General features: G+C 62.0%; 1 protein-coding gene across 1 annotated transcript in view; it reads right to left on the bottom strand.

The window, feature by feature from the left end:
* The window catches only part of ZNF423 (zinc finger protein 423), a 226,990-nt gene extending 207,050 nt beyond the window's left edge, over positions 1-19,940 (bottom strand). Inside the window, exon 1 of the mRNA XM_070398325.1 lies at positions 19,857-19,940. Within this exon, the coding sequence (XP_070254426.1) occupies positions 19,857-19,896 (40 nt within the window). The 5' untranslated portion in view covers positions 19,897-19,940. The remainder of the gene's footprint in view (positions 1-19,856) is intronic.
* Positions 19,941-25,602: the final 5,662 nt, after the last annotated feature.

Genomic DNA, 25,602 nt, shown 5'->3' with positions numbered 1-25,602 from the left:
CCTCGCAGAGTGCACCCCCACTTTTTACATCTGTCGTTTTGGGGGGCTTGTGGGAAGGGAGGAGGGGAGAATGACAGGGGCTTCTTCAGGGCTGGAGGGAGGAGGCCTCAGGGGGCCTCAGGGCTCCTGCAGCTGGGGGTGCTGGCGGCCAGGCCACACCTGTGCTGGGACAGGTGCTCAGGGGGCCGGCCCCTGGACCACAGCACTAGGAGGGGCAAGTTCCCAGCAGGGGGCAGGCTTAGGGCCCAGGCGACACCTGAGGACACAGTGACCCATGAGGGGACGTGGGGGTTGGGGGGCAGGACTGATGCACGACCCTGGAGGAGGATCTCGAGCCCCCAACCAGCAGCCCCAGAAGAGGTGGCCTCAGCATCAGGGAGGTTAGAGCAGAGAGAATCTCCCATCAGGCTTTCGTCCAGGCTCTGAGCCCTGTGGTTCCAGCATGCGCAGCCTGTGTGGCCCCAAGCAGGTGACCCTCCCTTTCTGTGCTGCCATTGCCCCTCCTTGAAGACAGGGATTAGGGCCCGGCCGGTGTAGCTCAGTGGTTGAGCACTGACCTGGGAACCAGGAGGTCACAGTTTGATTCCCGGTCAGGGCACAGGCCGGGGTTGTGGGCTCGATCCCCAGTGGGGAGGCATGCAGGAGGCAGCCGATCCATGATTCTCCCTCATCACTGATGTCTCTCTCTCTCCCCCTCTCCAGTCCTCTCTGAAAGCAATAAAAATATTTTAAATAAATAAATAAAATGGGGATTAGGAAGGCATGCCTTGCCACACTGCCGTAGTAAATGCTCAATAAAGGTTCGCCATCCGGTCCAGCTCCCTCGCTGCCCAGAGAGGGTGGGTGAATTTCCCCGAGGTGCACAGATCGACCGACCGCCGACCCGGAACGTGACCCCAGCGCCAGTGTCTCCGGCGGAGATTTACGGGAAGAATGGCCTGGGCCTGCTCGGGGCTCCTCTGGGAAGCGCACAAACTCGCCAAGGAGGAGGTGGAAGGAGGGACCTCTGCAGCCACAGCTCCCTGGGGCTGGGGGAAACCGGAGCCCGGCCCTGGCAGGGCCTCCCAGGGGCCGGGGCAGGGGCAGCTGTCCAGAACTGTCTGTCCACGGAGGGGGCAGGGAGGCCGCCACTCGGAGCACGCCGCGTGCCAGTCCCTGGGGCCCGGCCGCTCAGCCTGCTGGCTCCATCCAGAGCCCGCCCCGAGGGATGCTGGGGGAGGCAGCCAGGATCAGAGCCGCCGGCTGTGCGCGCCCCTCCCCCAGCAACAGGGGACTAAAGTGGGTCAAGGAGGAAGGAGGGGGCCCAGGAGGGCTGGGGGAGGGGCCCGAGGAGCTCAGAAGGCACCCAGAGGGAGGGGACCAGGGGAGGATGCCTGGAAAAGCAAAACCATGTGTGCAGCGGGCCTGGGAGGGCGCGGGCCAGCAGTGCCGGGCTGCGGAGGGCTGGGGGTTCTCAGAGCCAGCGCAGAATTAACTCCAGGGGCCTCAGCCCTGACTCCTGGCCCCAGGGGGTGATCCTGCTCTCTCCCACCCCCTGACCTTGGGCCTCCGTTTCCCCTGAGCCCTCAGCCTCCCCCAGAGCCCCACCCCCCAGCGGCCAGCCCCAGGGTCTGGGAGGAGCCCTGGCATCAGCTTCGCCCTCTGGCACAGGCCTAGAGGTGGGTCCACCTTGGCCCAGCTGTCCAGCCAGGGGGGTGGGGAGAAGCAACCTAGGTCACCCCATCCAGGCTCAGCAGGGCCGGGCGGTGCCAGGCCAAGCCAGGTCCCCCGTCACCAGGGAGAGCAGCTAGAGGGGCCCCGCGTCCCCCCAGGGGCCTCCTGCTGCAAAACAAAGGGGAGGAGGCAGGAAACACCAAACCCGCTGGTCCTGCCAGGAGAGGAAGCCAGGCCCCCCAGGCACTCAGGGGCAGGGGCTGGGGGTCACACTTCCACCGGGGGAGCCAGGGGCTGCCTCCACCCTTGGCTGGAGCTGGCCCAATTACCGGCTCCTCTCCCGGCTCCCCCACCCTGGACGGCCCAAAAAAAAAACAAAACGGAAAGAACCACCCAGGCAACTCGATCTGGTCCAGAAACCTCCAGGGTCCCCGGGTTCCAGGAAGCCTCGCAGGAGGGGGTGCAGGGCAGGGAATGCAGAGGGTCGGTGCCCAGGGAGAGGGCTGCAGGGGGGGAGGGGCCGCTCCCAGGCTCTCCGCCAGGACGGGCATGGTGAAGGGCAGCCTGGAGACCTGGAGACGCCGCCATGGAGGGCCATGCACCCCCGGGTCCGAACTCAGGCTCCGGGGAAATGTTGAGGAGGCAGATGCAGGCTCCCAGGCCGGCCAGGCCCGGGCCAGAGGGGTGGTGTGCATGGCAACAGAGAGAGGCCAGGGGACAGGGCCCTTTAAATCTGGGAGTCCCTCTGCAAGGCCACCCACCCCCAACCACCACATCCAAGATTCCTGGGCTGAGCCAGCTGGACTCTTGGGGTTTGGGGGTGGGTGGGGCACAGCAGCAGGGAGGATCCTGCCCCGAAACGCAGCCAGCACCTCCCACCAAGCAGAGCTGAGGGTGTGCAGGTCCCGAGGAGCCAGGAAGCAAGCACAGCCCTGCCCTGCCCCCACCCCAAATGTCCCAGGGACCTGACCTCGCCCGCCCACCCCCCAACCCCCCTCCACCCGGCTTCTCCCCCAAGTGAAGCTGGGGGCAGGCCCAGGCAGGCAGCAAGGGGGTGGAGGGGGGAGGGCGCACTTGGCCACCAGCTGGGTCCTCAGGGGGAACGTGATGTTACCAGCCTCAGAGTTCATGGCTGTTTCTGGGTCTGTCTCCCAGCCCGGCGTGCGCCCCTGGGGGCGGGGGAGGGGGCGGCTCCCTCTCCAGGCCTGTAGACGGGGCCCTGGGAGTGACTCACAGGCCCCAGGGTGGCAGGCAGCCTGCCTGCGACATGTGACCGGGGACCTCAGGCTGACCCTCACCTGCAGGCTGGCAAACCCAATGGCTGCAACCTCCCAGGGCTGTGGACAGGAGCGATCAGCTCGCCCTGGGCACACGGTCGGCCTCAGTACCGTTACCGACGGCTGCCCGGCCCCTCCTGCCACCCCGGCCAAGCGTGTGTGCACAGGAGAGCAGACCCGGAGCCTCCTAACAAGGAGGCAGTGTGGCTCAGTGGTTGAGCATCGACACGGGACCCAGGAGGTCACAGTTCAATTCCCAATCGGGGCACCTGCCCGGGTTGTGGGCTGGATCCCCAGTAGGGGGCGTGCAGGAGGCAGCCGACCCAGGATTCCCTCTCATCGAGGATGTCCCTTCCTCTCTGAAATCAACACATTTACAACCACAAGGCAGCACAGAGGGAGGGAGAGGCCCTCGGCCAGCCCAGCCTCACCGCATGTCCAAGGAGGGAACTGCCTCACACTCAGCCCCCGCACCCGGGCACACGGAGCGAGCGAGGGCATGTTGAGGCGATGCAGCATGAAGCCCGTGCAGGTACACAGTGCGCCCTGCACTGCGGGCGCAGCGGGCACAAGCTGTTTGCTCGCTGGACCTGGCGGAGGTCGGGGGGATGGGGGCAGCACAGGGACCTGGGTGACAGCGATGGAGTGTCATGCTCTCCCCTCCACCTGCAACCCTAACCTAACGGTGTGCAGGGCCCCCTCCCCCCGGGCCTGGTGCTCAGGAGCCCTGTCCCTGGGACATGGGGGCGCTGGACACGAGCAGCCTGACGGACAGCTGCACACGCCCCGTGGAAGCCGGGCAAGGCGGTGGGCCCTCCGGGCCTCCCTTCCTGCTGCTCGCTGGATACTGAGGGGCCATGAGAACCTCTGGAACCGAGCGCTGACCTCAGAGGTTATGCAAGGCTCAGGGTCATTCAAGCTCAAGCCCAGGGCGGCCCTGGGGACTCCCCACACCCAGCGCCCCGTTCCCCTCCCACCCACCCTCTTTCCTCACCCTTCCAGGAGCCACCCCACTTGTCCCTGCCCCTCCAGACACACACCCCTTTGGGTCCTCGTGGGAAAGGACCATGGCCTTCCCTCCTCCCTCCTCCCCACGCAGGGCAGGGCCCAAGGCAGGGGGGTGGCCCTGTGAACGCGCTCAGAGCATCCCTCTGGGAGTCCGCCTGCTGACACGCGGCCTCCACGTCATGACCGCCCAGGACTGCGCTGGCGAGGCCGACAGCCAGAGCAGTCTCCCCACGAGAAACTTACAGTGTGACTGTTCACACTTCCTGTCGGTCTCACGACCCGGCCCCCCATCCACTGTCAGCTCTCAGACGGGGGGCCTGGCCCTCATCGCTCATCACTGTGCCCCAGCCACCGCCGAGGAGTGAGCACAGAGCCAAGGAATGAATGAAGGCAGGCAGGGTCCACCCAGGGAATGAATGAGTGAGTGATTTCAAGGGGCAAACCCAGAATCATGACTCAGATCTGCCTGCAAATGTTCTGTGTGTCCGTTCTTAAGCATCTACAGATACAGTCAAAACCACCCCCAGGCCCGTGTCCCCCACACATGCACGCCGGGCCGCCACGCGCGGGCCACTCGTGGCTCTGGGGCCAGAGAGCCAGCCTTCACACCCTGTCCAGCCCCGGCTTGGGACACCGGGCAATTCCATTTCCCACGCTGTGCCTCAGTTTCCCCTTCTGTACACCCGGGGTGATCACAGGACCTCATGGGGTTGCGATGGAGCTAAATGAATGAGTGAGTGAGCATGAAGCGCTGAGAGCAATCAGGGACGTGGACCTGTGATTGTCCATAACCCCACCGCTGTCCACTGCGCTCCCCCAGCCCTGCCCAAAGCGAGGGCCCCTCGGTGCTCCAGTCCCCGGAGGTCCCCCACGGCGCACATCTGGCCGGCAGAGCCCCAGCCCACCCGCGGGCGGCAGGGCCCCCAGCTGCGGGCTAGACGCCAGCACTGCCCTCGCCGCCCCGCCCCCAGCTCCCCAGCTCGGGGCCTAGGACTGGGAGTTCTCGGGGCGCCCGCTGTGCCCACCAGCCCTCGACTGGGAGGGGCGGGGCCCCGCGGTGCGGAACAAGCCCAGTCCCCATCAGCCGCGCAGGCGAGAGCCACAGCCTGCGCCTTCCCAGCCGGCCTCCTGCTGGGGCGCTTTGTGCCCGAACCCGGGGCCTGAGTTACTGCGCGCAGCCATGGAGCCCTCATGGAGGCCTGGGGCGGGCGGGGCGGCCAGACGCGTTCCCAGGACTGCGCCTCAAAGGGGTCCCAGGGCTGCCCACGTGGTCCGGGCAGACTAGAGCCCGGGAGGGGCTGCCTTCCCAAGCGCCTGGCTGCCTCGCCCCAAACCCAGAGACCCCTCCCCGGGGGCCCCCTCCCCACCGCCTCTCCCACCTCCTACCTACCTCTTACCAAACCCCAACTCCTGGCCCTCTCCCACCCCACCCCTTCTGCACCTCCAGCCACCCCCATCCCCTCATCTTCCAGGACCCAAATCTACAGACAGACCTCAGGAGGGCCAGAGCCCCAGGCCCACCTCCCCCGCCACGAGCTCGGGTCACAGCCTGGCTTGGAACAGGGTTAGATTCTGGGCTGGGCCTCGGAGGGAATGGGCTGTGGGAGCCTCCTGGCCTCATTTAGCCATCTGTCAGGTGGGGGTGGGAATGGGTCCGGTGCCAGGCACTGGGGACACGGCCGTGACCGAGACAGGCAGGGACTCTGCGTGCAGCCGGCCTGCCCAGGAGGGGCCGTCCCCTGAGCCCTCTACAGCGACTTCCACAGGCTCACACTGAGGCAGGACTGCATGGTGCGGGGAGGAGGGGGAAGGCCACGGGGCTCCCAGGGCAAGACTGGGAGCCAGAAGCCACTCTGCCCCGAAAAGAGCTGCATTGAACAGACTCACCACCCCGAGAAGCCTCTCTCTGAGGCCTGGGCTGTCACAGAAACCACAGGGCTGGACCATTGGGGGGGGGGGGGGGGGGGCTCTCAGCCCAGGGAAGGCCCCGCCTCCCAATCCTCCAGCCCCTTCAAAGCACCCACCACAAAGGCTTCCAGCCCCCAGCTCCCCTCCTAGCCCTCCCATCACCCTGGACTCAAGCGTGGCCTCCCGCTGGCCCTGTCCAGAGACACTCCCCCACCTCTCCCTGCCCAGGGTCACTCCCCAGAAATGATGGGATTGACTCCTTGTAGACAGCCCCTCGCTCCCACTAACAGCGGTTCTCAACCTGTGGGTCGCGACCCCTTTGAAGGTCAAATGACCCTTTCACAGGGGTCGCCTAAGACCATCGGAAAACACATCTAGAATTCCATATTGTTTTTGTGATGAATCACTATGCTTTAATTATGTCCAATTAGTAACAATGAAAATACATCTTGCATATCAGATATTTACATTCCGATTCATAACAGTAGCGGCATTACAGTTATGAAGTAGCCACGAAAACAATGTTATGGTTGGGGGTCACCACCACATGAGGAACTGTATGAAAGGGTCTCGGCCTTAGGAAGGTTGAGAACCACTGCACTAGAACAACCTGCCTGTTGGCCGGTTTCAGCACCATGAACAGGGCCCAGCACAGAGTAGGTGCTCAGTAAACATGTGGGGGGTGAATAAACAAATAGGTAGTGACGGTAAACTTCAAATGCCTAGGAACCCAAACTCTCCCCAGATAAGAAGCTTCCACGACAAGTGTGTACTAGGTTTGGAGATTAGAAACGATGGGCCTCCAACTTCTTGAAAGTTTGCATCACGCCAGTTTGCTTTTATGAAATTAGTACCGAGTTTTTAACACATCAGTGCCTGTTTTCAGGAACCAAAAGAAATCTGAAGAGGATTTTCGCTTTGACGAAGAGAGGTGAAGAGTGAAAATCACACCCAGCGTTTGTTTTGCAGCAGCCATTACAGAGGCAGCAGCACCCCCGCAGCAACACTCAAGATTTAGATGAAGGGGAGGAAAGAGGGAGGGAGAGAGGGAGGGAAGGAGGGAGGGAGGGAAGGATGGAGGAGGGGAAAAGGAAAGGAAAGGGAGAAAAGGAAGACAAGGAAAGAAGGGAGGAGGGATGGATGGATGATGGATGGATGATGGATGGGTGGGTGATGGATGATGGATGATGGATGGGTGGATGGATGGATGGAGGATGGATGGAGGATGGATGGATGGAGGATGAATGGATGGATGGATGGAGGATGGATGGATGGATGGATGGAGGATGGATGGATGGATGGATGGAGGGTGAATGGATGGATGGATGGATGGATGGATGGCTGATGGATGATGGGTGATGGGTGATGATGGGTGATGGATGATGGATGATGGGGGATGGATGGATGGATGGAGGATGGATGGATGAATGGCTGATGGATGATGGGTGATGGATGGATATATGGATGAATGGATGATGGATGATGGGTGATGATGGGTGATGGATGACGGATGATGGGTGATGGATGATGGATGGATAGATGGATGGATGGATGGATGGAGAAAAAGACATGAATAAAGAACCAGCTGATGGAAACAAACGCCCAAACCCCCCCCCCAAGTTCCACATTCAATGCAGTGCCCCTTCCTAAGGAAGACATAGAGATGGTCTATAAACATGAAGAAACATGGTTAACTTCACTAGTCATCAGGAAAGTACAAGTTAAAACAATGAGCTCTCTCCCGCCTGCCAGACTGACAAAAAGAAGGGGGAGGAAGAAGAGGAGGAAAGAGAGGAAGAAGAAGAAGAAGAAAGGGGGAACGAACACATCCGTGTGGGCAGGATTCGGAGACACATGCGTTCCCACATCGTGACCGGAGGGGGACTTGCACACCTTTGTGGAGGGCAATCTGAGACGAGCTATCAAACTTGTCACGAGACCACCCTCTGACCTAACTATTCCACTTCTAGGAATCTGGCCTAAGAAACACGACGATTTATACACGAGGCTTCTCCCTGCACCTGTCTGTCACAGGAAAGTACTGGAGGCACCTCCATGTCCATCGATAGGGGGCTGCCAGGACGTGTGGCACGTCTATTCTGCGGGGCGTAGGTCTCCCCCATGAACATGAGGGGATCCCCCAGACTCATGGTCCTGCACCCCAGCTGCACTCCTGAAGCACCAGAAAGCTTTAAAAGAAAACATGGAACCAGCGCCGCATCCCCCACGGTTCCGGATGATCTGGGGCCCAGGCAATGCCTTCTCTTTAAGTGCCGACGAGGATGCCAATGTGCAACCACGATTGGAAACTCATGCCTCGTGAGGAGAGCGAATAACAGGAAGGGTAGCCCCTCGGCCTACGACGCTACCGGGCTTCCAAGCAGGCGTGTGTGGGTCCGGGCACATGCGTGTTAGTGTCAATGCACCACAGAAAAGTCCTGGGAGGGAAGATAACTAAGCGACATGCTCATCTCTAGGAAGGGGGGGCGGGGGTCCCATCATCATTTAAGACGTGGAAATCGTTCCTTCAAATATGTGAAGACGGCCCTCGCTGGTGTGGGTCAGTGGATAGAGCGTCGGCCTGCAGACCGAAGGGTCCCAGGTTCGATTCCGGTCAAGGGCACGTACCTCGGTTGCGGGGTCCTCACCCCCCACCCCTGGGCCCTAGTCGGAGCTCATGCAACCAATCAATGTGTTTCTCTCACATCGGTGTTGCTCTCTGTCTTTCCTTCTCTCTCAAAATCAATGGGGAAATATTCTCAAGTGAGGATTAATGCAAAATTAAAAATTAAATGAGTACAAAAAGCTCATATGGCTTGTATCGTTTACAAACCATGTTTTACAACCCAGCACAATGCTTCGCACCAAGTCTTCAATGAACAGTAGCTACACTCACTGGAGAGCGAGGGTGGACCTGCGGGCACCCAGCCTCAGGTGGGCAGCTCTCACCTCCCGAACACCTGAAGGGGGGAGGGGGGGGAGCAGGGACCATCAGACATGCCAGAGCCAGCGTGCTCGGTCGGGCCTGTGCTCCCTGCAGCCCACCCACCCACCCACCCTTCACTCACTCACTCGTTCACTTAGGAATCCACGGACTCACTGAGCAGTCATCTGTTCCGTTCACTCCTCCACTCGGCCGTTCATTTACCCCCTGGGCAGTTTACACATTCCCTCGGTCGCTTTAAAAATCCTTTTGAAACACAAGGACCCAGCCCGGCCGGCCGGTGTGGCTCAGCCGTGAAGCATCAACCCATGAACCAGGAGGTCACAGTTCGATTCCCGGTCGATCCCCAGTAGGGGGTGTGCAGGAAGCAGCGATCCATGATTCTCTCTCATCATTGATTTTCTCTCTCTGTCCCTCTCCCTTCCCCTCTGGAATCAATAAAAATATATTTTTAAAAAGAACGAAACACAAGGACCAGAAACCCAGGCCGAGGCACCTCCGAGTGGCTAGCCGCCTCCCACACAAGGCAGTCCTTCCCCTGGGCGGGCGGGGGGGGGGGGGGGGGGGGGGGACGGGGAGCTTTGTGGGCTCCTCACGGGGCTGCTGGGGGGAGGGGGGGACTGTGGCCCCAGGAGACAGGACCGGGGCCCACGAACCCGGATGAGAGGAGGCAGGCTGCAGCTTCCTGGAAAGGACATGGGAACCCCCAGCTGAAGACGCCCAGGTGTTTAGGGAGGGGGTGAGCTCCCCGACAGTGAAAGTGTGTGAGTCCGGGCTTCCTTTCCCACCAGGATTCTCCAAAGGCTAAGAGCGAGGGACTGAATCTGCCCACATGCGTGCCAGGCCCCTGGCCGGCCAGTCTCTCTCCCTGAGGGCACAGGGCATCTGCAGAGCTGTCCTGGGCACCGGGAGGGTGTGCCCTGCTTGCTCCCCGTTCCCCAGAGATCCCCGAGCTCTCTGCAGCCGCCACCCCTGGTGCCAGGAGCCTGCCCCCGCCTTCCATCCTTCCCCACCCCTGGGAGCCCCCCTCCTCCCTCACCTCTCCCCGGGGACTCTCTGGAGCTGGTGATCGTCTCTCCTCTCCCCAAGTTCAGCCGGCAGCCCCCAGGGGCCAGGGACAAAGCCACATCTCGGCAGCAGGAACCAGCCACATGCTATAGGTTGCTTGGCTACGAAGTCCTGCAGCCCCCGGGCCAAGGGGGTACACCTGGCCTGGACGCGGCAGCCACTATCCCCCCACCCCACCCCACCCCCGCCCAGCACCCCGCACCAGCCAGGCCCTGCTCCCAACCAAGCCCAGATGGCCATCGCTGCCTTCAGGCGGGTAAACTTCGGTGCAGGCGGAGTTAGGTGAACAGTATGTTTTATTTAATTAGGATCAACAGACGAGATAAACCTCACAGCGGGAAAGGGAATGACAACGTTGCGGAAAAGAATTCATGCCTAGGTAACGAAAGGGCAAATTTCAATTACAGACGAAACGGGGGCGAAGAGGTGCCGGGCGACGGCAAGGACAGCGCCAGCGGCTGCAGGACGCAGACCTGGGGCCCAGAGGGGTCGGCGCTCGGGGCCGGAAACCAAGGCGCCGGAGTGGCCCTCCCCTTTCTTTTATTTATTTATTTTTTTAATCCTCACCTGAGGATAGTTTCCCACTGATTTTTAGAGAGAGTAGAAGAGAGAGGGAGAGACAGAGAGAAACACTGATGGGAGAGAGACACATCGATCAGTGGCCTCCTGCACCCGCTCCGACCAGGGCCGGGAGGAGCCTGCAACCGAGGTACGTGCCCTTGACCTTTGGCCCACAGGCCGACGCTCTATCCACTGAGCCAAACCGGCCAGGGCCCTCCCCTTTCTTCATCACAGACAAACCAGGCGGCAGCACGCAGGGCTGGCTGAGTCAGGGGCCACCTGGGTCCTGGCAGGCGGGTGTGGGGGCCACTGGGGTCACCGGGCAAGCGCACACCCAGCCCATCTCCGTCCCTAGAGGAATGAAGTCCCCAAGGACACTGGACAGGACGAAGGTTCTAAGCCTGAGAACGGTCACCTGGTGGCTCAACTGCTTCTGGGAGCCCCTCCTGGCCTGGCCCCAGCCCCCAGGCCTGACGGGGGTCCCAGTCTCTGTCCTAGCGCTGGGCACGCCAGCCAGCCACACCGCTCACACCAGCGCCAGGAGCTCACACCAGCTCCTCGGAGAGCCCCGTGGTCGTCCGTGCCTCCGTTTCCCAGCTCCACCCGGCATAACTCGGCCCTAAATCGGAGGGCCTCCCGGGAGGGCAGAGGGCCGAGCCCCCCAACGCACCGCCACCCGGTGCTGACTGAACACGGGGTTCACGGCGGTGATGGTGCACAACAGTGTGAACGCACTGAACGCCACTGAACAGGACGCTTAAAAGGGGTGCGCCCCGGCCGGCGAGCGTCATCCCTGCGCCAAGAGGTCTCGGGTCCGATCCCGGTCAGGGCACGTGCAGGAAGGAGGCAGATGACGGATGTTCCTCTTCCATTGATGTTGCTCTCGCTCTCTCTCTCCTTCTCTCTAAAATCAGTTTTAAAAAGCATTCTTGCCCTCACCAATTTAGCTCAGTGGATAGAGCACCGGCCTGGGGACTCAAGGGTCCCAGGTTCAATTCCGGTCAAGGGCATGTACCTTGGTTGCGGGCACATCCCCAGTGGGGGGCGTGCGGGAGGCAGCTGATCGATGTTTCTCTCTCGTCGATGTTTCTGACTCTCTATCCCTCTCCCTTCATCTCTGTAAAAAATCAATAAAATATATATTTTTTTTTAAAAAGCATTCTTCCCTTAAACAATGGTTACGATGGTGCGTTTGATGCTACCTAGAGCTCATCTCCATTTTTTTCCAAAGTGAAGAAATGAAGAGCTCGGGGCCCTCCTCAGACCAACCACAGGAGCATCTGTGAGGTGTGGCCCCCGGAACCGGCTACCTCACCAGCTTTACTGCAGGGGGACCTCCCGCCCCGAGGACCCCGTGGTCTGGCCGAGCCCACTCTCTCCCCTAATCAGGGCTCCCTCACCTTTCCCAGCACGACGCCATCAACTATCTCAATAAAAGCCTCTGGGGGGCGGGGGGGAGCATTTCCGAACAACACGCGCTGCAGGTCTCGTGGCTCAGGGAAGCAGGTCTGTCCCACACTCCCCCCCCCCCCGCCCCCCCGAGAGGAAGGCTCCCACCGGCCTCCTTCCCGGGGCTGGGGGCATCCGACACGTGACAGCGAGGGCACCGCTCTCTCTCCTCCCCGAAGCCCTGGGCCTGGGGTGACGTCAGCCCCAACACCCCATTAGCTGTGAGGGGGGGAAGGACTGGCAAACGAGCGAGCCCATCGACAGAGCCCCATGTTACATCCCAGCTCCGAAGATGACACGAACATCTGCTTTCACTTCAAGACATTAATTTTCAATTATTGGAGAGAAACAAAATTAGCCCCGACCAATTGCTGGCGGACACAGGCTCTCGTCCGGTGGTTCGAAATCACAGCGTCAGGGCCCTCCTCCGTGAGTGTCCTCCTCCCGTCTCCCGGCCGGTCCCTGTCACCTGGGGCCTCCCGCCCCGGTTCTGTCCAGCCTCAGGCCACCGCCTCTCTCTGGCAGCCAGGTGCAGAGGACCTGGGGGATGTTCGGCTTTCATCTCTCTGCAGAAGGCCGGGGGGAAGCGGGAGAGCAGGGGGGTAAAGAGAAACATCCCACTCCAGCCGGTTTGGCTCAGTGGATAGAGCGTCGGCCTGCGGACTGAAGGGTCCCGGGTTCGATTCTGGTCGAGGGCACAAGGTCCCAGGTTGTGGGCTCGACCCCCAGTAGGGGACGTGCAGGAGGCAGCCGATCCATGACTCTCTCTCATCACTGATGTTTCTCTCTCTCTGTCCCTCTCTCTCTGCCTCTCTGAAATCAATACAAATATAAATTTTTTAAAAAATGAGAGAGAGGAAACCTCCCCCCCGACCATGTTCAGCCATGGACCGGGCAGGCTTGCCTCTCTCAGGAGCAGGACTTCACACACTGGGCTTACGGCTCACTCCTCAGTTCAAGGGCGCCCAGGAAAGGCACCCGGAATCGCCTCATCATTCGCGTCTGCCATCTGCAATGGGAGAAGCGTGGCTGCGTGGTTCTCTTGGGAGACGCCGCTGCCCCAGCACAACACCATCCGGGATCCTAAGTCCTCAACTCGACAGCCGGCCTCTGAGACCGCGATGCTCACCAACTCCCTCGAACCAAACGCTACTTGCCGGGGTCCCGTCCACCCAGGACCCCGGCCGAGCCCCCAGGACATTTGGGAAAAACCCTGAATTTGCCGACCCCCAAGGTCCCCAAACCCAGAGATCCACGCACTGGGGAGCATCTTATCGCCACTGCAATCTCATCTGATGGGCATTTTGTCATGTACCTTGGCTGCTGTAGCCACTGCACCGATAAGGAGCCTCTGACACGTGAATGAGCAGAAGACCTGGGAGATAACCATGGTGGCCGTCTCCGCATCGGCCTTGTCTCCCTGGAACCCAGGGTGTGTTTGCCTCGGGACCACGGGATGGGGTGGGGGACACCCAGGAAAGGCCCAAAGACAAAAAAAAAAAAAGAAAGAAAGTAAGTAAGAAAGAAAGAAAACAAAACAACACCACCACCATCGAAGGGAAATTATATCTTCCAGGAGAGGAGGCAAGCCGCGGCCACTTCGGAAGTCAGCCGGGTAACTGAGCCCACATTGTGTAATTGACTTCGCCAGTAGAACAACAGGCCCCTAACAAAGAGAATGTCAGTGTTTTCACAGCACTAATCTATAACGCTGGGAGGCCCGCCGCTGTCAGCCAGGGCTGACAATACAATAGCTTTCAAAGGGATATTACCATCATGCTTTTATTCCTGACATCAATCAAGACAAAGAGAACCCTTTCCACGAGACATTAAAAATCAAACCTTTGTAGGGGAAGATGGGTGACGCTGCGCGCTCTCCTTGAAGGCGGGGGGCACGGAGCAATCAGCTAATTGGTGCTCCTCGACAGAGGGAAGGTATTTTTATTTACCGCGTGCACAACCCCAACCGTCGGCCGCTGCGGATCCCGGCGGGTGAGCGGTGAATCCAAAGTTTCCCTCAGCATCTCGCCTGCTCCGCTCAGCCCTGCCTCTCTCCCGGCGAGGGCCCAGGGAGCTGACAAGCCGGTGTCGAAACTTCCAGCGGGATAGAGCCCATGCAGGCTTCCTGAGCCCTTTCTGGGTGCAAAACGACGCTGATTACCCACTAACCTGTTTCTGCACCAAAAAAAAAAAACAAAAACGCTCTTGCAAGCTGACAGGATTTTGCAGAAATTGTCAGATTCACCCACTAAGGTGCCCTGAGGTTTCCCGGGCGACCCACAGTCAGGGAGCGCCCACCAACCGTGCCCAAGGTACCCTTCCATTGTGCTGGCGCCAGGCCCGCCCCTGAGAAAGGAGTCCAGCCATCTAACGCCAACGTTCTCAAGATGTGAAGATGACATTCTTTCAAAACACCAGTGGTTGATGGGCAGGTGTGCTCAGTGGTTAGCGTGTCCGCCTACACACAGAAGGGTCATGGGTTCGGTTCCCGATCAAGAGCACATGCCTGGGTTGCAGGTTCGATATCCCCTGGCTCTGGTCCAGGCCCGTGCAGGAGGCAACCAATCGATGTGTGTCTCTCACATCGATGTTTCTCTCTCCCTCTCTCTTTCTCTCTCCCCCCTCCCTCCCTTCCACTCTCTCTAAATATCAATGAAAAAAATATCCTCCAGTGAGAATTAACAAACAAACAAACAAAAATAAAAACACTAGTGGACAAGGACAAGGGGTGGGAAAGGGTAAATCCATGCTCACCTTGGCCAACCAAACAATTAACTCCCCCGCTCCCCCTTCCACCTTGGTTAAAAGAACAGGGCCACCTGGAAAGCTGGCCCCTTCTGCTTGCTTGCCAGCCACCGGTGTGGGGTGCCTGCAGGTGAGAACCGGGTGCCACTGACCGGCCCTGGAGCTAGAGGTAAGAGGTGCTAATATTTGCAAGCACTCATTACCCACTCATTACCCACACACTCTCCCAGCCGCTGGGACAGCGCCCAGGCCCAACAAAGGCTCCAACAGGCTGTGCCCCCACGTCCTCGGGCCTGGACAGAGCCCCTAGGCTAGGCGGCCGGGGGGCAAAGGCTATTGCTGAGGAGGGTGGAGAGGCCTCTCCATGCCCAGCCGGGGGTCCCTCTGGGACTCAGAGCCAAGGTGCTCTGTGACTTTGCCCTCTGGCCCCTAACAGACCATCTGCCAAAGCTACGCAGGGGGTCCAGTCCCGCAGACACCGAGCTGCTGCTCCACGCGCACCTGCAGCTGAAAAGGTGATTTGCCCTTCAGCCCTAGCTGGGCACCGTTGTTTCTATTTCTGTGAACGGTCTGGACAGGGGGGCTCTTCATTGCACGGGAAAAGCGGTAGAAATTTTGAAAGAAGAGGGAGCCGGCCCCAGGGCCGCCCGGAGGAGCCCCCGTCCTCCCGCCGCCGCCCACGGCAGCCTTTTCCAGGGGCCGGGCCGCCACACCGCCAGCCTCGGTGGCGGGCCTCTTGCGTTTACACATCCAAATGAACAGTTAAGAGAAATCAATGCATCTAATTGCCAGACTATTAAATCCTACATCAGGGGAAGAATTCCACCGCCACCAGCTTAAGAGTTGGCTACGGATACGGCAATTACTGCAACTTTCTATTCGACTGAACCAGATCCCCGCCTTCCAGCCCCGGCGAGAAGGTCGTGCCCGGCGAGGCGCGCTCGGGGCTCCTCCTGATGCCCCCTCCTCCCCCGCAGGCACGCTGTGGCAGCCAGCTCCCGGGTTCCACCCGATGACTGGGCGACTGTCAAGTCACCCCACTGTGCCCCTGCCCTAACGAGTGTCCCCCTGGGCACCTGAGGGATCAATGTGTAGCAGGGCCCCCTGCCTAAGGCATCTGTATTGCATGGCCTATTGCATTTCTGCAAGGAAACAGGTGTAGGACTCTAAATGGCAATTATCAGACATCATGGAAGGCCCTGACAGGCCCTTCCGGAGCTGGGAGTGGGTGACTTACATGGGGGGGGGGGGGGGTAAATATGAGGATTGAAGTGTCAGCCGCCCCCACCCCCATGGAAAGCTAAGAATCTGTGAAGGATCCCTCCTGCCCTTCCTACAAGATCAGGTACCTTTAGCCAAACCGATCTCGACAATTTACACTTGTCCGCGGTCTCAGCTGAGTGGAGAAGCCTGTAACCTCGGAACGCCTCTATTTATTACATCTCAATTATTTCCATGGAAACACAAGCAGCGGCGAGCGACACTGTTCCCCAGTCCCCGGACCACCACACGTGTAAGATGGACTTCGGAAGAGCTACGGGCTGGCAGGAGGGGGGGACCGAGAAGGGGAGGGGTCCGCAGAGAAGGCACTGGGGGGAGTTTGGGATGTTGGGGCTGCGGGGCGGGGGGAGAGGGGGAGGAGAGATGCGTGGACACGGACTCACTGCTAATTAACATGAATAACTGTAATTAACAGGCTGTTGCTAGATGGGGAACATAGATGGTAAAAGTTTTCAGCCGAGGCTGGGAAAAAGATGTATCCACTTCCGTCTAAAGGACCATGGGCCTGAGGAGGCCGGTGTGGGTGAGGGGAGACCGGTCAGCCCACGAGCGGACAGGTACCAGCCGCCGAAACAACATCAGTGAGCGATGCTGACAACAGACCCAGAACGAGGCCAAAATGAACGAAGGGAACAAATGGCCGCACGGCCACCTGGAAACAAAAAAAGGAGAGGATGGTGACGGGAGGGAAAACCGGGCTAGAGAATGTGACTTGTGTGACATGCATGGTTTGGGGGTTTATTTTGTGTGTGTGTGTTTTAAATCACAAGGCTTTTGATGAACCCATCCTCCCCGCTGCCCCACTGCCCTGCTCCCTTCCCTAGCCGGGCGTCCGCCGTGGGCACTGGGTTTTCCAAAAAAGGACGAACATCCCAGGGGACAGGTGACCCCCCTTCCAGAAGGGAGGTTGCACCCATGAGTGGGAAACACACCCCTCGGACCCCCCAAGCCTGTTTGATTTTCACGGCAGCAAAGCCTGTGCTTTCAGATCACACTTTCTGCGCATCCCTTAGAAATTGTTACATTTCTGCCTTCCTCCCCGCCGTGGGGCTTCCACGTTTCCGAGATCAATTACAAATTACAGGCGAGCCCCTCTGGCAGCGGGGTGTGCCGGCTGGGAAGTCCGCAGGCCTCTGCCGGGGCCCCCGCAGGTGGAGGCGAAGTAAAATAAAGCACCATGTACAAGGCACCACTGTTCCTGAAGAAAGCACCTTCAAGCATCTTTAAAGGTGAGGACCTGTCGTTTGAAATGCCTGGTGCGGAGCTGTCCACACTCAACCACACGCTTTTGAATATTGCCTGAGGGGGGAGGGGGCGAGGGAAGGGGGTGGCCTTCTTGAAAAGCAATAAGGCCATCACCTGCTGCAACTCTTATCTATTCAAATCATCTTCTCTCTTCATTCCTCCCCGGATAAGCGGCCAGGTCTCTACCCGAGTCACCCGGGGAAACAGAAGAAAAAGCAAAATGGGGAGAGAGAGGGTGGAGTGGGAGCGGCTTTGGGAAAAGGCAAAGAACCACAGGGAGAAGCAGGGAGGTCAGATTCCAGGGGCAGAGAGGCGCTGGGGGCGGGGGGGCGGCTGATGTGGACAACACTTCCCCAAAATGCCTGCACGGGTCTGTCCCCATCTGCTGTCTCCCCGCCCCCTCGCGCCCCCATCACTGAGTGTGAGCGGTCTGCTATGCATCCACACGTGTGCATTTAGAGAGAGGCACTCGGTTAAATTCACGTCCGGGCTCGTTCACCAAAGGCTGAAAACCAGTTCTTGAGTCTTTTCTCAGGGACACACCGAGTGGTTTCAGCATTAAGTTCCGGCAACTCGGAGCCATCCCCCCCCCCCCCTCCCCCCATCTGCTCACTGCAAATAGCTCTACCTCTTCTAAGAGAAGGAGGTCGGGCCCAGCCGGGTACCGGGGACCGGGGACCTCGGTTGGTCAGAGCATCGTATGCGATGCCAAGGATGCGAGGGAGGCGTCAAGGTTCCATTCCGCGCCAGGAGACACACACACACACACACACACCAATCAACCAATGGATGCAGACAGAAGTAGAACAACAAATCAATGTTTCTCTCCCCGCCCCCCTCTCTCAATAAATAAAATGCTTAAAAATAAATAAATAAAAGGAGGAGGTGGGGAGGTGAGGTGGGGGTGTGGGTGTGAGAAGGGGGTGAGCTCTGCACCTTCTTTTATGAAAAGCTGGCTCCCATATACAGATGTCACTCAAAGTCAACTGCCCGCGCTCAGTAATAAAACGGTGCTCCCACCAGAGGTCCGGGTTCGGTGTTTCCTCCCGGGTCCCCCCTGAAGTGGGTCTCCAGGCCTGAGCACTGAGCCGGAGAAAGGGGAAAAGAAACCCAACATCATATCCCACCTCCGAGCCCTTCCCTGCAGCAAAAGGACAGGCATCTGCTGAGCTCCTCCCTCCCCCCTTCTTGGGGTCTCTCTCCTGGTTTCCTTGTCCCCCAGTCAGAACACCCTCCGGGGCCCCCAAGTCTGTGGACCGGTCCAGGGGTGCCTGCTGGAGTGGGGGGACCCAGAGCCATTTCTCTCAAGGAAAAAGGGAAAGGGCGGTAGGCAGTGCCTGAGAGTGTGGACTGAGTGGGTCTGCTCTGAGTGACAAGGAGGGTCTGGCGGAGCGGACACGGGGATCCCCTGGGACTCCACAAGCAATGGCGGGGTCCCAGGGCCCCCGGCTGGCTGCCGATTCAGCCCCAGCCCCTCGAGCCAGGAGCGAGGCTGGCAGGAAGGGAGCAGGGCCCCAGCGCCGCTGGCTCGCAGGCCTCAGGAAATGAACTCTGCAGAGCAGAGCTGGCTGGGGCCAGAGGTCAGCAGGGGCGCTGGGGGAGATGAGGCCTCATGACTTGGGGCTCCGGGGACTCAGCGGCTATCCTCTCGCTCCTCTAGCATCGCCCATGGCAGCCGGACACCCGCCGAGGGGCTGGAACGGGGACAAAGCAGCAAGCGAGGCCTGGAGAGGCCGCCGGTGGAAAGAGGAGGGCAGGGGAGGGGCTCAGTCAACCATGGCCTCTCCCGGGGGCCTGGGCTCTCCAAGGGCGCGCACTGGAGCGGTGGGGCCCCGGTGCAAATAGAAAGCAAAGCAAGGAGACGAGAGGTGTGTGTGTGTGTGTGTGTGTGTGTGTCCTCACAAATGTGTGCACCCCGGGACCCACACTGGAAGCTGGCCTGGGTTGGGGTGCGCGGAGCCGGTCCGGGCGCCCTCCTCGGAGGAGCGCGCACGGCGGTGGCTGAACTCCCCGGGGGACCGCGTCCCGCCAGCACCGCGCAGACAATGAACTCCTGGCGGAGGCTCCCGGCCCCGCTGGCCTCGGTGGGAGAGGCAGGAAGTGTGGGGGCCCGAGCCGGGTGCGCGGCGTGGCCAGGGGACACCCGGCGGCCGGGCCGCGTGCAAGCAACGCCCGCCGCCCTGGGCGACCAGCCGGGGCCGATGAAAGGCGGCGGGGCCCGGGGCCCCGGGGCCGGAGACAGAGGCCTCGGAGCGGCCGGCCTCCCCGCCTCTTCCTTCCCCCCGCCGGCCCGCCCGCCACCTCCGAGATTCGCAATCCCCGCCAAGTCGGGCCCGCACCCCTTGATTGGCCACGCGGGCCCGGGGCCGGCACGCAGGCAGCAGCGGGGGCCCCTCCGCGGCGCCCCGGGCCCGGTCCTCCGCAGGCGGCGGCGCCAGGATGGAGAGGGTCGGTGGGCCGGAGACGGCCGGCCGGGTCTGGAGGGTGACCACGGCGCGCCCCCTCCGCCGCCGCCACCGCCGCCGCCTCCGCCTCCGGCTCCCGGCTTCCTCCTCCCCCTCCTCCGCCTCCGCCTCCTCCTCCGCCGCCGCCTCCTCCTCCTCCTCCTCCCCGCTCGCGCGCGGTCCCCGGCCGCCCGCCCGCCCGCCGGTCCCTCCTCCCTCCCTCCCGCCCTCTCTCCGCGCTCGCTCGCGCCTCGCCGGGCCTCGCTCGCTCACCTTTCACCGAGCGCGGCTTCGCCTGCTTCCGCCTGGACATGTCCGGGGCTCCCGGCGCTCCGTCGCCCGCCGCCGCCGGCTCCCCCTGCCGCCCCCCGCCGCTGCGGGCAGCCCTGCTCCCCCTTCTCCGCCGCCTGCCTCTCGGAAACTTTTTTTTTTGCAGCCGGGTCGGCGGCTGCGAGGAGCCGATCGCAGGTCCGAGGCGGCCTCCCTGGGGGCGGCGGCGCGGGCCGGCCGAGGCCGCTCGGGGGCGGGGGGGGAGGCCGGGGGGTGCGCCTGGGCCCTGCCTGTTGCAATGCGGCAGCCGGGGGCTCGCGGTCCCAGCGGCGGTCCCAGCGGCGCGGGGAGTCCGGAGGCCACTCGGCCGAGCCGAGTTATGCAAAAAAAAAAAAAAAAAGCCGCCCCCCTCCTCCTCCCCACCCCCCGCCGGCCCCCGGCCCCTGCGGCCCCCTCCCTCCCCCACCCACCGCCACCCTCGCCCTCCTCCTCCTTCTCCTCCGCCCCTCGCCGGATTTTTGTGCAAAGTTTCAGGCGTCCGGCCACGCAGCCCGGTGCGGAGCTCACAATGAGCCCATATGAGGAGGGGGACGGGGCTGGAGTCGAGGGGTCTGGGGGGGAGGAGGCCGGAGGCGGTCGGGAGCACGGAAGCTCAGCACCCCCCGGGGGGGGGGGCCTTCGAATTATTCCCGGCCTCACACAAAAAAATATAATAAATATTAGCGGCTAAAAAAATGCCCAAACGCCTGGTTCGGAGAGTATGATGGATGGGTGGGGAGGGGGGGGTCCCTCAACTCAGCCCACTTGGGGGCTCGAAACGGCCGCAGTGGCCCAGAAGCCGCAGCGCGGGGGGCCCTGGCTCACGCCCCCTTCTCTGGCTCTCGGCTGGCTCCGTCCGGCGCCGGCCCCCCGGAGGAGGAAGGGGCGCGCGGGGGGCGCTCAGGCGGTGGCGAGCAGGCGCACCCGTGCCCCGGGCATCGCTCAGCCCGTGCGCCCGGCCGCCGCTGCCTGCCCTCGGGCTGCGGTGCTCAGCGCGCGGTGCGCAGCCGATCCCCAGGCCGGTGCCAAGTCGCCGGCCCGCTAGCTGCCTCCATGGGCCAGGGGCTCGGGGAAGGGGGCGGCGGCGGCCGCGGTGGCGGCGGCGGCGGAGGAGGAGGAGGAGGACGAGCAGGCGGCGGCTGGGCTCCCGTCCTCCCGGGCGGCGGCGGCGGCGGCTGCGCCCCGGCTCCTCCGCGCTCCAGCCGGCGCCGGCCCGCCCGCCAGCCTCCCTCGCGCTCCTGTCTTCTTTGTGGTCGCTGGCTCTCCTCCTCCCGATCCGGCTGCTGGGGCTGCACTGCAGAGACACATAATAGAGCCAGGCTTGGCTGGAAATGTAGCCGGGTCCCAGCAGGAGGATGTGAGGAGCGGAGTCCCGGCGGGGGAGCGCTCTGATCCCGTGGGGCGCCCCGCGCTGCTCCGGCTCGGATCAGACGGAGAGAGGGCCAACAGCACCGAGCGATGGACAGCGCTGGAAATACAGCTCCGGCCGCCCGCAAAACCCGGACCGCGGCGGCGGCGGCTGCGGCGGCGGGCACGGCGCGGGCGCGGACCCCGCACCGGCGCGCGCGGGGCGCCGACTCGGGCCCTGGCGGCAGGGGGTCGGGGGGGGGGGGGGCGGGCGGGAAGAGGAAACAGACACGGGGCCCACGCGTGCTGTCACTCGTCCAGATGCAGCCGCACCGCAAACTGCAAAAAGCGAGGGAAGGGAGGGGGTGGGAAACTGGGGTGAATCGCCCCAGATGGCCACCTCCGCAAATTATGTCCCACGGACAAGCGATCCGTGGACCTGGCTTTTCACTCTTGGGTTTTGCTCACGGGTCAGTGCGGGAAGACCTTCGGGGCCCCACCTCCACACAGATTCCTAAGCCTCTGTGCTAACTCTGTGCGCCCCCCCCCCCAACCCGCATTTGTAGGGTCCCCGCGCACTTCTTCGCTAAGACTATTAAGGACCCGCTTAGCTCCAAAATATAGCTGTAGCCCTGCCTCCCTCCCTCCCCCCGCGGAGGACGAAAGAAAGCGCTCCTACTTCCCACCAAGTTTTGCCCCGGCCGCCAGGGGGCGCCCCGCGTCCCTGCCGCTCGAGGCCAGTTGTGGTTTCCACGTGGGACCCGCGGGGGAAGGGCGCGGACTCCGGCAAAGTCGACCCCAGGAAGCTCCCCTAAACCGGTCCCCTGCAGCCTCCCCTCCCCCACCAGCGGCGGGCGGGCGGGCGGGCGGGCGGCCAGGACAGGGTGGGGGGTCGGCCCCGGCGTCCACCCCCTCCCGGGCGAGTGGCGCCACCTTGGGTCGGCTCGCCCTGGAGCTGGGGGTTATCCATCTCGCGGATCGATAAGTCGCCACTGGAGAGGGAGGGAGGGAGGGCTGCGTCCCCTCGGAGACCAGTTACCCAGGGCAACCTTTCACGGGAACCGCCGCCCACCGAGAGCCGCGCCGCGCCCGGGCTACAGGGCAGCGGCGCCCGCCCGTCCCCGGCCCGGCCCCGCGGTCCCCTCCGACCCCGCTCCCCCGTCTCTGGGCCGGCGGGCACCGACCGGGGCCTGAGCTGGTTGCTGGGGTGGACGCCACCCCGAACCCCCGTGGCTGGCGAGCGAGGGCCCGTGGGTGCGGGGAGGACACGCTGGCACGCGGAGGAAGAGTCGGGGTGACCCGCGAAACGCGACGCCGAGCGGGACACCTTGACACGGGGAGACAGACAGCGAGGAGGGTCCCCCAGAGGGACTAGGACAGAGAGGTCCCCTAGCTGGGACCCAGCCTCCCCCCCAAGTTACACTGTCACCCCGGGTCGCCGCCCTCCCCAGCTCTCGAGTCTGAGAGTGTCCCGCACCTGGGCCTCCCTGGCTGCGGGAAGAGGGAGCCGCCCCCCGCAGCTCCGGGATGGCGGGGTTCGGCTCAGGGCGGTGGGGGCGGGGGTGCCAAGGGCCACGGCGAGGGCAGAGGCCGCCAGGCGCCTGGGAAGGAGCCAGGAAGGAGGGGCCGAATCAGCAGCTCCCCCACCCCCGGCGGCGCCTGGGATCGGGGCCCACGGAGAGAGGCTGACAGGCGGCAGATGGCACACGCTGGGGGCGGGGGGGGGGGGGGGTAGGGGGGGGTTGGCCTGGCTCCGGGGTGCCTTGGAGGAGGGGGCGGAGAACAGCCCCCGCTGACCCGCCCAGGCTCCCCAGGGGGCTGGAGACTTCCGATCCTGCCCAGCCGGGAGCCTGGAGAGGGGGTTGCGGGCAGACAAAAGGAGCTCGGAGCGGAAGGGGTGTGCTGGAGGAAAGGGGGGTGTCACATGCAGGGAGCCCCGCAGCGCTGCCCTCTTTCCACCCCCAGGGAACTGCAGGAGCCCCAGAGGCCAGAGGTGGGTAACAGGATGGGGCAGGGGACAGCCTCCCAGGAACCAACCCACAAAGGCTGGGGGACTTGGAAAGGAGCACGAAGTTTTTGGACCCCTTGGGGGTGCAGTCCCACGTGTTGGCTCCCCCCGCCCGCCTCCCCCCCCCCCCCCCCCCCCGCCCCCCAGGATCTGGCTGCTGTCTCCAGCTCAGGGTGTGCAGCTCACCCCAGCTTTCTCTGAAGCTTGTTTCATTTTTAATTCCTTCCAGAAAAAAAATGTGCTAGTTTAAGAAAAATTCCAGAGCAGCAAAAAAGCCTGTAGCTCCTACTTGACAGGGTCTTGGGGGGCACTGGCTGAGGGCAGGCTCACTGCCCTGCCCCCCGAGCCTTGATTCTCACCGGCCTGCTGACCTGGGACCAGAAAAAGGTCATTCTCCAGGTGGCATCTGATACCCCCGGTGCCTGCTTCCAGCGGGGCCCCGGAGGGTCTGGGGGTCTCCCCTGTGAGAAGGCCCCATGGCCCCTTCATCAGCTGCCCCCCCCCCCAGGAGTGGCTGGAAAGACCCTTTGTCCACTGTGAGACGCCAAGCTGCCAGCATAAACGCAAGAGAGATGACCAGTTGTTTTTAAAAACATACAAGTCCACGCTCACAGGAACAGGTGTCTCCTTCCGAGCCCTCCCTCGCTGGAGGAGGCGCTGCCTGGCCCCACCCAGGTCCGCTGGGTCCTAAGGATGCGCTGGACACCGCAGCGAGTGAGGCCCAAAGAAGCAGGTATCACCCAGAGCACGAGGGGCCGTGGGCGACAAAAACCAGGCAGGCCCATGAAGTGAAATAAAATAGGTTCCTTTTGCCCTGACCGGTTTGGCTCAGTGGATAGAGCATCAGCCTGCGGACTCAAGGGTCCCAGGTTCGATTCTGGTCAGGGGCGTGTGCCTTGGTTGTGGGCACATCCCCGGTGGGGAGTGTGCAGGAGGCGGCTGATCGATGTTTCTCTCTCATCGATGTTTCTGGCTCTCTGTCCCTCTCCCTTCCTCTCGGTAAAAAAAAATCAATAAAATATATTTTTTTTTAAATAGGTTCCTTTTGCAACCTCGGAACTGGGACCCCCAGGTTCGGTCAAGGGGTGCTCTGCCACGCGTGACCAAATGACCGCCTTCTCCCCATCCGCACACGCCCATGCACACATGCACACACACCCTTTCAGTGGCGCTCGACTACGAACCCTCTAAACGTGTGACTTCTGTTTGCCATTGTATTGCTTGAAAGTCACGCGCTCCCGGGGAAAACTTGCCTCAGACTACAAAGGAACCGTGGTCCTGGGAGGGAAGATGCGCCCCCCCACCTCTTCCCCCAGGAAAGCAATCCATGCCTCTATTCACTTGTTTATTCAACATGTACGGGATTGATTGTGGGCCTACTGTGTGCCAGAACGAGGACCCCAGGCCCTGCCTGCTGGGCTTGTTCTCTTGCAGGGAGGCTGACTTTTCATAAATGGCCACATAAATAATTATTTAATCACAGTTTTAAACAATCCTGAGGAGGAAAAGTACAGTGTAAACCAGGCCAAGACACAGAGGGTCTCAGTGGTGGTCTGGCTGAGAGCCTGGAGGAGGCGGAAGGAGGCGGGGTTCCTGGCAGAGAGAACGGTGTGTGTAAAGGGCCTGAGGTAGGAAGGAGCTGGGTGATTTGGGGGGGGGAGTTGTCACAGCTCAGAGCCAAGGGTCCAACGGGGCCATCACAGCCAGGCGAAGAGACCAACCTGATCCCTCTTCCACTCCAGCTCCCGCCCTGGCCTTGCTGCACAAAGCCTCGAGCAAGGGGACTCTCTGAGCCTCCATTTACTCATCTGCAAAATGGGGAGACAGAGAGCCTGATCTCCTGGGGCCGTCCTGAGGGTTGCATGTTAGTCCCTACGGCCCGCCTGGCCCAGATGGAGCCCAGGATCCTCAGGGCTGTCGGGCCTTCACTTCCTTCCCTCCCTGCCTCTCACCTTCACCACCCGTCAAGGGCAACCACGGCTGTGGAGAGAGATGCCCATCTCACCCTGCAGCTTCCCTCCTGGCCCCACAGCCCCTCCTTGTGCCGGCGCTCCTTCAGACAGACACGCCCTGCTCTCTAGGCGTTCTTGCAGCCTTAGGTCTATCCAGGAGGCTCCGTGCTTGAGCGGACCCTTTTCTCTTTTGCATTTGTATTTTAATGATCCCCTATTCTTGGAGACCAGGTTTCCTCGGACGCCTGTGTCCTATGGGAATGAAGGAAGCGATGGCTGTGGTCTCCGGTGGAACCTGGGGGAGATGGCCTGGCACCTTGGTGATGAACCAGACGCCGCCACCCTCTGGACCTTCCCGGGCCGCCTCGCCAGTTTTTGCGAAGTTGAGGGCTCCTCTCCCGGG

This window comes from Myotis yumanensis, unplaced genomic scaffold (genome assembly GCF_028538775.1).
Source record: "Myotis yumanensis isolate MYYU_CA2020_CCGP unplaced genomic scaffold, mMyoYum1.0.hap1 SCAF_18, whole genome shotgun sequence".
Taxonomy (NCBI): domain Eukaryota; kingdom Metazoa; phylum Chordata; class Mammalia; order Chiroptera; family Vespertilionidae; genus Myotis; species Myotis yumanensis.
The sequence above is the reverse complement of the archived record's forward strand: the minus strand, read 5'-3'. Positions and strand labels throughout refer to the sequence as shown.